General features: G+C 34.4%; 1 protein-coding gene across 3 annotated transcripts in view; it reads left to right on the top strand.

Moving 5' to 3' along the window:
- Positions 1–13,067, top strand: part of PEX5 (peroxin 5) — a 166,736-nt gene that overhangs the window by 38,262 nt on the left and 115,407 nt on the right. For all 3 annotated transcript variants that reach the window (XM_089821189.1, XM_089821188.1, XM_089821190.1), the window contains exon 6: positions 96–218. In XM_089821189.1, the coding sequence (XP_089677315.1) occupies positions 96–218 (123 nt within the window). The remainder of the gene's footprint in view (positions 1–95; positions 219–13,067) is intronic.

Genomic DNA, 13,067 nt, shown 5'->3' with positions numbered 1-13,067 from the left:
GAGCATTTTGCTTGGTCATGGATTCTTTCAAGCATTGCATATGGTGTTGATCTGGGCAGAAGGAGGTTTGTTTGACACACTGTAATATTTTTCAGGAACAATCTCAGATAGATTCAGTTGCACCTTTGAGAAATGGTAACTTTTCAAACTCTGCAGCACTGGAGCAGACACGTATGCTTGCACATACATTGTCTCAAAATGCAGACCCAAAATTTCAGGTTTGCTTATGACTAGAAATAAATTGAATTTGATGTGTGTGGTTCTCAGGTGCTTTTTGGCTAATAGAGTAGTGATTTTAAACTAACAGCTCTAATATTTCTCCGTGGGGGACAAGCATCAGGATATCTTTTGGCTTGATGTTTGGAGATAAGGTAATTAACATCTATATTACCTCGTGAAAGCATTTGTACTTGAATGTTGGTAAACCAATTAATATTGTATTTACTATTACTTTTAAACTATGAAGGGATGGACATGGGTTATAGTAAGATATATAGACCAGGTCTATTTGTGGCCATACTTTGGCAAAATCTTCCGCACAGTTTCCTTATATTGCAATTGTAAATGGCCTTTTCGATTCTCTTCCTTCACATTATGCTACATAATAATATTATGGAGTGAATATCCTTTGAAATTAAACTACAGACACAGAAAGGACGGAGTTAGCTAGTGGAGCAGTAATATGTAAGGATGGCCGGAGCTGTCCATTAGCCATTATGATAGACCATTATGATAAAAATAATCCAAAACTCAAATAACTCTTTCCATTAGCAGTAGCTTGAAGGGGGAAGTATTTCTAATGATTGCGTTAGGGAGGAATTCAACTTTGGATTAAAGAGGAGGATTCCAATGGTGCTACAAAAGGATCTGTGACATGGGAATTCAGCCACGACGAAAGATAGAGACATTCAAAGTGCACTGTAGCAGCAAGTTGCCATCATACAAGTAAGATGCTGCATGGCACTAAGACATGGATTCAAGATAGATTCCAAGTGGTGCCACTTGGGAACTCAGCCACAGAGTAAAGAGATAGATAGAGACTCTAAATGAGACCATGCCAACAAGGTGCCAAATGAGAATTCAGCCATGTATTACAAGAGAGAGAATCCAAGTAGTGGTACCGGACAACCGAGTTGTAAGTAGGAATTCACTCCTGGATTAAGCAGAACGCAAGCAAGGCTAGGTAATCAGTTTGGAATAAATAATTTGAATATTTGCAGCCCCAAAAGTTGAAATTGGTGAAAATATTTTTTCAGGAGACTTAATGATAGTTTCCTTGCTTTCAGCATATGATGCTTGTTTAGCTAGCTAGTGGTCATTGACTGCAAAGGTAATTCATCGTTGGGGAATTCCTTATCCTACCTTGAAAGCTCAAGGAATACAGGTTGAATCAAATTATTGACCCCAAGTTGCCAACTAGGAACCAGCATGTGCAAATTTGGATCAATGGGATTGGAGGACTTCTGATAAAATGGACGAAGTGTTTAATCCTAGAGGAATATTTGTTACTTTGATATTCAAACATGTCAGCCACAGAGAGGATTGCTGCTTTGAGACCTAGAGCTCTATGAAACCTTTATTCCTTGTTATGCATTGCATTTTGGTAATAATAAAGAAAACAGAAAAAATGCAAAGAAGACATGATTTCACCTGGCAGTCCTTCACATGTATCCAACATAAGTTTGCCACTTATCTCTAATGCCAAACATCAAATGTAGTAGTTGCTATACATGAAGATCCATTTGTACTAAATAATTAGAAATTTAACTAGTCACGGCTAATTGTGTCCCATATATCACTTAGTTCCAGATTTGAGATGCAATGGCTGACAATCCAACATACCACTTTTAAACTCCAAAACTCCACTACATTGTTCTTGTTGATTTGAGAGGATCGCTGCAAATGTATTACCACTGCCTGTACTGTATGTGTTTTCCAAGTGCAGCAATCACTTGTATTTATATTGAGGATAAACCAAGAAAAGACATGTCCCTTCATGGGACATGTCTATTAATTAATATAAGGACAATTTTAATTATGGTTATATATATATATTTAATAGTCTAGACACGTAGGTTTATCTGACTGAAGCTACCAAACATCAACACTCCCTCTTAGCTAGGGAGGATAAACACAAGATTACCTCAATGTAAAATCAGGAGTGACAAGATCTAAGGATATCTTTGATCAGAAGATATCCACCATTTTAGATATTATTTCATGATATCAAGAGTAATGGCCTCAGAATATCAAGTCACATGATACTCACCAAGTATTAAAAAATGTCCATAGATAATGCATCCTCAATAATACTTACCATAGAAACATTCATGGTCTGTTTAAGGAACTTAATCCACCATGCAAGATATAATTTATCATGATTTATCTTAGGCATCATAAGATGTCCATCACAATAGATGGCCATGGTCTGTTTAAGGAACTTAATCTGTCATGCAAGTTATCATCTATCATGATCCGCTTAGACATCATAAGATGTCCATCACAGTAGAAGGGTATGGTCTGTTTAAGGAACTTAATCCACCATGCAAGTTATCATCAATCATGATCTGCTTAGAAACTATAAGATGTCCATTACAATAGAAGGCCATGTTCTATTTAAGGAACTTAATCCGCCATGCAAGTTATCATCTATCATGATCTGCTTAGACATAATAAGAGGTCCATCATAATAGAAGATTGAGTTATTGAAATATCATCACCTTTCAATAAATTCTACAGATACAAGTGATAATCATTTGGAAGTTGTCACTTCCTCATGATGTATACAGGGGTTAGGTCCATTAAAATCATATAGTCAAACACATGGATTTTCAAACCCCCTTTGAATATCAATCTTCTGAAATCCTCATCCAATATTACTTATGATGAAGTGTTAGACTCCCTCTGAATTTGATATCAATTATCCTTTTCCTGCAAGAACATCCTCGGAGAGAAAAGGAAAGATCAAGGCAAATAACTTCTATAGTACGTATAGAAATACAAAAAAAAGAGATTTACTATATTAGGAATGCAATACTTGGAAATTGTACTCAAAAGAGAATACTTATCTGATGTAGTCAAAGGATAATGCCCTTTACATGACTTACTTATTCAATACTTGTTCTTGTTAGTGGTCCTTTTATTTCCTTCATGATAGGGCCTTGTTCTGTTATATTATTTCTTGATCCCACCTTAATTATTGTGATGGTGGGTCCACCATTTATAGGTAGTATACTAAACAACTGTGACTTTACGCTAAGATCTTTGTCTAGTTGTTCACCATCGAATGCAATACCTTTTATTTCATTAGGCCCTTCATACTCTTTACACTGCTTAAGGTACCTATTTTCAAGTTGCGCTTGCTTGGCATGAAAGCCGCGTGCACATGTCCACTTTAGTATATGTTTTCGTGGTTTAAACTCCATTTCGGCACTATCTTTGATTACATGAGCTCCACGTAACTTATTTGTTAGTTTTTGCGATTAGGCTATTGCCACTATAAAAATATTTTGTAGATTAACGTGTCTCAGGTTTCAATATCCTTTCTTTCTTGTTACGGTAACTCTGGAGTTGTTATTACTATTGATTCCTTCCCAATATTTTAAAATATGTCTTTCCTAGTGACATATCTTGATCAGCTTAGGTGACTGCTTATTCCCTATCGACAATATCTAACAATACTCTCCTATCCTTATTACTGTCAACTCTTTTAATCTGATTCAGATTTATATCTGTGATCCTTTGTTTGGGAAGCTTGTTCTATGTTGACTGTAATTTGTTAGTTTACACATTGCTAAGTCCATTGATGGGGATATTTGCCCCTTTTTATTGTTGATCTCCTCTACTTTGCTAGGTGGTGTCCACCTTATCACCAATATTTGTTTATTTCGCCCGTTCATGTGGTGGGTGTTTTTCTTTATTGTCTCTATTTCATGTTCAAAATCATAGGTGTTGCCATCGATCTGGGATACATACATGTAATTGGATCTCTTTCAACTTGTTTGTCGATAAGAATTCCTCATTAGTTGATTTCCTTGTCTTCATCAACCACAATATTGACTCTATTCAGGAACGAGTAAACATTTCTTCATTTTGAAGCTTTGATATATATTGTTGTAATGCAGATTTGATGAACATCCATGTTTTCTTTTTGATCCATTCTTACATTTGTAGCCTAACTATGATACCAAGTTGATTTGAGAGGATTGCTGCAAATGTATTAGCATTGCTGGGTATGTGCTTTCCAAGTGCAGCGATCACTTGTATTTATATTGAGAATAAACCAAGAGGAGACATGTCCCTTCATGGGACATGTCTATTCATTAATATAATGACAATTTTTCACTATGGTTATATATATATATATATAGTCACATAGGTTTATCCGATTGAAGCTACCAAACACCAACAATTATTGCCACTATCAGGGTCTTTATGGAGCATAAGTACTGGGTGAAGCGCAAGATGCAAATCTTCAAGGCCTAGGAGCTTGAATGAATCTAAGTTTGCACCACGTTAATTTGTACGTGGAGATGATTCGTGATTGTAATGGAAACAAGAATTAGAAGATGTAAGTTGTAAGTGTTAAAGTTGTAGCTTCAGTCGATTGATTCGATCTGATGTACATTATTGTTATTGGTAATCATCATTTCCTATATATTCTTATCCATGCTAATAATATATATTATTGTATATAATATATATATATATATATTATAGTATATAATATATACTATAATATATATATATATATATATATATATATATGTATATATATATATATATATATAAAAATTATAGTATATGATATATATTATATATGTTGTTATACATATTATTATTATTCATGTTAATATAATATTATTTAAATGATGATTACACCATAAAGACATGTCTCTTCATGAGACATGTCTCTTCTCATATTTATATGAGACCCAAATCTGCATTTGGACATCATCAATAAAAATGGTTATGATTCTACATTTGTAGAAATGATCCTAGAAATTAACATGGTATCAGAGCAGGACTACAAATGTATTGACCAAGAATTTAAATTAACACGTGAAAGACTCGATCTGCAAACGGGTAGTCAGGCTTGTAACTATTCATAACATTGTATTGCGAATTGAGGTACCCTAGTTTTGATATACTCAGAAGGCAATACAACAAACACCTGCAACAATCCAAGATAATCATCTGAAATTGTTTGTGATAAGATCAACACATAAATCTCTATATTAGAAAATGGTACATGTAAATCTAGAGGAAGCAGTGGATTCATGTCTAACTATGAGATATTGGGATTCTCAATATTGTACGGGTCCAATGAGATTGCAGGTATCAAATGTCAGTCGCTTTCAAAGATGGTTGATTATAACAATGATGATCAGTTGTTAAATGAGGGCAAGTCCATCTATACAGGCTTGAAGATACATTTTCTATGAGTTGATGCGAGGAAGTTCATCTAGTGCACTAAGGTCTTTGTGAATAATTGGCAAGAAATCCTGAATATAAAGTGATAAGATCACAATGATGTACATAAAAACAAAATTATGTTTGAAAGCATCATTCACCGTGTTAGACATATGAGGAAGCAAGTTCATCTTTAGAGCAGAGTACGAAGGAGAAAATACATGTTGGAATGAAGTATTTCGTCAAGGACCCGATTGCTTAGAATACCATTGCACGAATAAAGTGTGTCAGAATAATGAGCCAGTACACATAGGATGCAACTTATTGAGCAATAGAGAGATGAATTAAAGAGAATTACGTGGAGTGGGGAGTTCATAAGAAGCGCCATCAAACACTATAGGAAGGAACCAAATACAAAAATTCCTAACATCAGAGAATATGAAAGATGGTTCGGAGTATCATAAATAGTTGCCACATAGGCTCCTATAGATGGAGGTGCTTGCATCGAGACAAGAACATAAGGGGAGAAAGGAAGGAATTTCGTTGGGCATGCAGATGATAGTAGCACATCGCTAGAATGAAATTTAAATGTTGCATCCATCTAATAATCCTTAGGAATGATGCATGGGTCAACCGGAGATAGACATTATTGCCAAGAATCATTACAAGTCGCGTAATAGAAAAGGGTGAACGTCATCGACATATTTGCTTAACCATTGATTGCATTGTAAGAGGAGCCTTTGCTATAGTCGGTAAAGGGACGAAAAGGAACCCGTGCATGTAAGGAAACAACTAGATTATGGGGCCAGTGTAAGGATTTTTTTTAAGGAGTCGTTTGACTCATATAAAACTTAGGGTTGAATAATTTAATGAAGAAGAGACGTCTGTCATAACATATTTCTTACTCCATACCAATTCACCAATTCAAAGGAAATTATGAACTTTCCACGGTGGAAGACCCTTTAATATAGGGAAGGTGAACAAGTTCACAAGTAACACAACACACCTATAAAAGCATTGTCTCGAGAAGGTGATGAGGATAATGTAAAAGAAAAATATGAAAATGATATTTTGAAGAAATAGTGGCCCACTGCAGTCTCGCCGCCTAAGTAATAAATGGTCATACTCTTTGCGCATGTTGAATGCCACCACTGACATAATATGAGGATAGTATCACCCAATGAAGGTGGGGTTATTTTGGTGACAAGACCCTAATTGGGGTCAAACAAGTATGAAGACCACATGGGGATTAAACAATGTAACGCCCCACTTATAATATGGTAAAGTAAGCAATCCTCAGAAATCAGCATAGGAAATAATGTGGAAAGGCGTTGGTTAATAAGAAGACCACATTGGACAAATTGTACTTTGAAGTTTGACTTCCGATTGGAGTGTTGTAATGTGGCGGAATATGTGAGCCAAGCTCACCATCGAAATTAGTCATAGGAGGTGTAAAAGGGTCTGTAGGAAGGTGTGAGTGGGCAAATTGAAATCTACATACTTATATTGTATGGTATCCAACGTTGGTTTCTTTGTCATCATCTGAGCACATTGCGGGAGAGAATGATTCTTACATGGAGATTGTGCAGTAATCTTAGCCCTAGAGATAGGCGTGGTATTGTTTAGAGAAATGTGTACTACACTTGTGTGTACTGATAGGAGACCCATGTATATGAAGAAGGCACAGGACGAGTACGGGGAAGGTGTTCAAATAAAAGTCATCCACGTGATACATTATCTGACAAGCATACGGGTGACAAAAGGAGTTAAAAGGCACTATCACCTTATTTCACTTTAGAAGCAATGAGCAAATTATTATTGATTAGTTAACCTCGGGTAAGTCAAATCGCAAGTATAGTGATATCCTTGGGTACCCATCCAACACATTAAGTATAAAGGTATGTTATACTTTCTTAAATATTAATCTTTATGAGATGATATTTTTTAAAATAATAGGAAGGTTTTAAATATATGTAATAATAATATATGTATTATTGTTACATATAATGGAATTGGTAATATAAAATATGTTAAACAATATAATTTATTTATTAAATATAATGAAATATGAAATATAATTATAAACAAGGAAAAATAATGAAAATTAATAAGATGTCATCTTGAATAGAGTAATTATGTTATTTTGAAGGAATAATATTACACTATTATGATTATTATGAATATCTTATTATTCTTAATATTATCATTATCTTTGAGTATTATAGTAGTCACACTCTTACTTTTGTATTTGTATACATACTATAAGAGCTATATGCTCTGATCTTTTCCTCTGAAAATGTTATTGCAGGCAGAGGGAGATTAAGATTTAGAGGGAGCTTGACATTTTATTATGGGCAACCTTGATAGAGAGGGAGCGAGATAGAGGATATGATTTAGTCAACCTTTGGTGATTTTGGTCATTGATTCAGAGGGAGTAAACAATGTTGAGATGGATTTCTCTAGTGATCAATGAATTGGCGCTGTCACGAGGACCGTGATTCATACATTGTAACCATGTGATTTTAATGGGCCTACCCCTTGTGTACATCATGAGGAAGTGATGATTTCTAAATGATGTCACTTGTATTTGTAGAAGTTATTGTAAGGAAATTTGAGTTGTTGCGAGACGGTAATGAAGTTTTTAAGAATTCATTTGAACCATCTACGAGTCTCTCCTTGATGAATGAAACTTGACATATGAGTTGTAGAGTCATTCATGTGGCACAATCATACTTAATCAAGATATTGGCATATTGTGGACGAGTTTGATAAAATGGAAGGACATGGTCGCTTCTACTATTAAACTAAATGAATGTTTGGACCTTCAATGGATGAAAAGAACAAGTTGGAACTTAGAATGGAGTTGTTATATTTGATACAAAATTGTTCAACAATATAAGAATGAGTGAAAATTTTACATTGTGGGGGGTAATAGTAGTCAATGTTCCATCCCCACTTGAACCTTATTTAGAGGGGAGATGTTCCATTCTCAAATAATCTAAAAAGACAATTTCTAAATGTAATGTCCCCATTTTTGCCAGTATTAGAGTTTTGAGAGATTAGCCTATTATTGTGATTCTCGAAGGCTAATTATTGTGGATAGAGTGTGTTTTGAGGCAGTGGCTTGGCTTTGGAGGGTCTTATCTTCTCCACAATTTAGTAAGTTACAGGTTGGTCTTTGTTTGGCTTAGATTGGACTTCATTTGGGCTTAGTTTTGTGTACTTACTATTTGTAGTAAGTTGGGTGGTGATTGAGATAGACCTTTTTTATTTTTGGAAAGTGCATTTGGTCACATGGAGAAATAATAGGTGTGACTCCTATTTCAGACGACATATTTAAATGATGAGTATTTTGGGAGTTATAATATTTTTAGCGGCCAAATTATTATTAAATCATTAAATGACTTATTATAAAGTTATAATTTAACTTTATAATATCACTTAAGTTGAGGGTTGAGTCATCATTGGATGGGGACATTTATTTCATTAATATAAAGCCTAAGCCAAGTATTAAATGTTGCCAAAGGAGTTAAGTTGGAAAGTTTCAAGAGTGGAGTTCTTTTGGGAAACTTTCACAATTTCAGAAGTTGAGTTTTTTGGAAACTTTTGTCAACAAAGGCATTACAAATATGAGCTCATTTCATTGGGAAAAGCATGCTTGAATATTTATTTGCTTTTGTTGTCTTATGACATTCCTAAAGGTCTGATTTTTCATGCCCTTGCTGAGGTATAAGGGTCCGATTTCTGAGTGGTATCTTTGCAAGTTTGCTGCTGAAGTATAGCAAAATTGCCATTATTTCTCTACTGTTTCAGACTGTGGCTGAGAAGTTTTGTGTTAAGGAGCAATTGTCCTTTGGAGATTTCAGTGTCTTCTCATACTATGGTTCTTGTGGCTGAGAGGACAAGTCTTTGCTGAAGAAATTTGGTGATTTGTTATTCTGTTTATTGTATATCAGTCTGCCTGGTGTCAGCATTTCTGATTACTGGGCAATTTGTATATGAGAACTGGCTGGGTTTGATTCAGTATTTTGGGCGCTTAATTGTTCATAGCTAAACACCATTATACCCTGTCATTGGTGTTAACTGATTTGACGTACTGGATGCCTAGATTTCCTTGTGTGGGCGTGACTCTTTCCAGCATTTCAATCGTGCCTGCTGTAGCTGAATGAAGAGTTCTTCTATTACATATTTGGTAGCATCTATGGTCCTATTCGAGCTACAAATCTTGTTGGCATTGAGTGGAGTGTTCAGCATAATGGCAAACTACAACTAGGTTCTATTAAATTAACAATTGCAGCATCTTTGCTTATTAATTGTTCGTAAGAGCTGCCTACTGTATATTCTGAAATTTATATCAGTATTCTCTACATTCATGCAATACGTCCAAAACATTGAGCATATCAATTTCATGTCAATTTTCATGTTTTAATGCAATAATCTGTAAGTCTTTGATTTGTCAATCCAATCATATTTTGGTATTGGCTCTATCAAGGTTTAAGTTAATTTCTTATATATATAGCTATATACTTGTGGATTGGTATCTCAAGAAATAACAGAAGCTGCAATTAAAAGCACCCCAAAATACATATTCCCTTAGCTAGTTGGTGTGAGCCAGTTGGGTGCATTGCACTAAATCTTCATGTGTAGATAAGTATTTTTATCTTCTACATTTATCTACTCTTTGTAGTCTCTCTCTTATTTGTAATTCTATGCATACTATAAGGGTTATTTGCCTTGATCTTTTCCTTTATGCTTGAGGATATTCTTATAGGAAAAGAAGGTTGGTACTTTGCATATGCTACCAAATCTTGTGCAGACTCAATCTAATGATAGTAGCTCCAAAGATCCTAATGATCAAGATGGATAAAGTGAGGCTCTTGAAGCAAACATCTTTGATGATTGAGATTATGAGATTCTTCTACATTAAGAGGGAGTATGACACTTCTAAGGTTACGCAGGAGCTTAGAAGATTGATACTCAGAGGGAATCTAGAAATACATGTGTGTAACTGCATGATTTTGATGGGCCCACTCCTATGTATATCATGAAGAAGTGATGACTTATCACCAGAAAATTAGATATCAAATTCAGAGTGAGTTTGACAAAGAATCCTTGGGGAAGAGAGTCTCTAAGGGAGTAACTATTGGACTTGACTTCCTAGGATCATTGTTCAGAGGGAGAATTTTTGAGGTGTAATCGTTTGTGAAGGATATCTTCCTGTTGAGGAGAAGTTCTAAGTGAAACTCTTTGTAATGTATTTTCTCTGTGAAAGAAAATTAAGGTGAAAGCCTTTGTACCACCCTCTGACTGGGTTCATGTTGGTTACTATTTCACATATGATATGTAACGAAAGGTGACGATCTTTCATTGACATATATAAACATAAGGTAATCATTGTAAGATGACGATCTTATAAATGATAGACCTGTTATCATGATAGACTTCATTAAATTGTTGTCCAAGAGGGCTGGAAGTCATGATAACGAATAAATAGAAGGTAATTATTGTAAGGTGGCGATCTTATAAATGGTAGACTTGTTATCATGGTTCTTTGGGCTGGATTTTGCCAGACACTATGATAACCAACTCATCATGGTTCTTTGGGCCGAATTTTGCCGGACACCATGATAACCAACTTGTTATGGTTCTTTGGGCTGGATCTTGTCAGACACCATGACATAGTTACTATTATAGACCACACTTAAGGTGGTGTTTAAGCTTATGTTAAAGTTATGGAATTTAGTTCAATTGTGTGTTATAAATAGTGAGATGACATCTCTTCATATACTTGAGAGCATAATGTGTTCTATATCAATCCTCCCTAACTAAGAGAGAGTGTTAAAGTTGTAGCTTTAGTCGGATTGATTCGATCTGATATACATTATTGTTATTGGTAATCATCATTTCCTATATACTGTTATCCATGTTAATAATATATATTATTATATATAATACATATATATTGTTGTATATATAATATATATGTATATATTATATACAATTATATATATATATATATATATATATATATATATATATATATATATATATATATATATATATATATGTATGTATGTATGTATGTATATTATATATTGTTATACATATTATTATTATTCATGTTAAAATTATATTATTTAAATGATGACTACACCATAGAGACATGTCTTATCTCATATTTATATGAGATCCAAATCTGCATTTGGACATCATCAATAACAATGGCTATGATTCTACATTTGCAGAAACGATCCTAATAATTAACAGTAAGTTGTGTTGTGACTGCTAATGTTTTTAGTGTGATGAATGCCATGTGATGGTTTTCATCAAGCTGCCATAATACTTGAATATGATGTCCATTTTGAGACTCAAATTGATGTCAAGCATTTATGAAGAAAATTTAGTTCTAAAAAAACATTCAGTAATTATTAGAGTTTAGGGTCACTTCCCCTTACTGAATTCTGTAATATCCCTTGCTAAGCTGCCCTTAACTTGCTCGTTTAAGGCATAAGGAATATTGTCAAACGTGTCATGAAACCTCAAATTTGCTTTTGTTTATTTTCAGGTTCACTTTTGATCACTTTAGTGGTTTCAAAAGATTTTCATTGCTTGCAAAAGATTACCAAGAAGTCTAGGAAAGAACTAAGTTACAATGCAATCCCTTTGACCCTTTAAATGCACACACGTGATTTGTCCATGTAATATCCCGAACTGTATATTTTCTCAAAACCCTTAGTGGAAATTCATAAATTTAAAGAAACACATATTGCAACACATTTCAGATTTCACCAGCAAAAACTCCAATAAACAACTAAATAAAAGAACCCCAAAATATTATTGCATTCAATCTCCAACGGAAATACATTTTCAGAATTAATATTTCATTGAAGTTCTTCAGTAAAATAACCAAGAAACCCAATTGTAGATATAGAAAATTCAGCAAGATTGGATAGTAGAGAAGAAGATACATTGTGAAACACTTGCATGATTTCTCCAAGTGGCAATGGTTTTCTGCTCAGTGCCCAAACTTGAGGGTTTCCCTCCTCTCACTTGCTAAAAGCTGAAGCTTTCAAAAAATAATTCTACAAGAGAGAGAGTGAAATCCAAATCACAAAACCAAGTATGCTGAAAATTAGCTCCCTTCTCATCTTTTAAGCACAAATAGGTGACTCTTTAGATTCCCCTCTTTGTTTCCTTATTCCCTTTTGAAAATAATACATAACCCTCTAGAGAAATAAAGTGCTCATAATAATAAAGTGACATTTAATAATGTGAACTTAATTTATAATGTCACTCAATCAATTAATCAATTAAATCTTCAAGCTTAAAAAACTCTGATCGGATAGACTTGGATATGCATTTGTGATAGCTTGCTGAAAAGGCCTTGACAAGGCACTCCTAGTCGAACCTTGAAATGCCAATCATACCGAGCCTGTTGACTTGCTAAAAATAGGAAGTGTCTAGAAACCTCACTGAATCAACCTCGATTTGTCAGCAACTGAAACTGCCTAGGCCAAAAACTGAACTGATCCCAGAGAATACTCAGTTAGTCCATGGTACCAAGGAAAAATGGTCTAATAGTGTAACGAGAATCGCTGTCCTGGAAAAGGGGACATGGCAGTACATGTCAAATGTGCATTTTAACCAATCAACAT

This window comes from Cupressus sempervirens, chromosome 3 (genome assembly GCF_028749045.1).
Source record: "Cupressus sempervirens isolate cs-2001-9-10 chromosome 3, ASM2874904v1, whole genome shotgun sequence".
Taxonomy (NCBI): Eukaryota; Viridiplantae; Streptophyta; class Pinopsida; order Cupressales; family Cupressaceae; genus Cupressus; species Cupressus sempervirens.
This window is presented reverse-complemented; position numbering and strand designations above follow the sequence as displayed.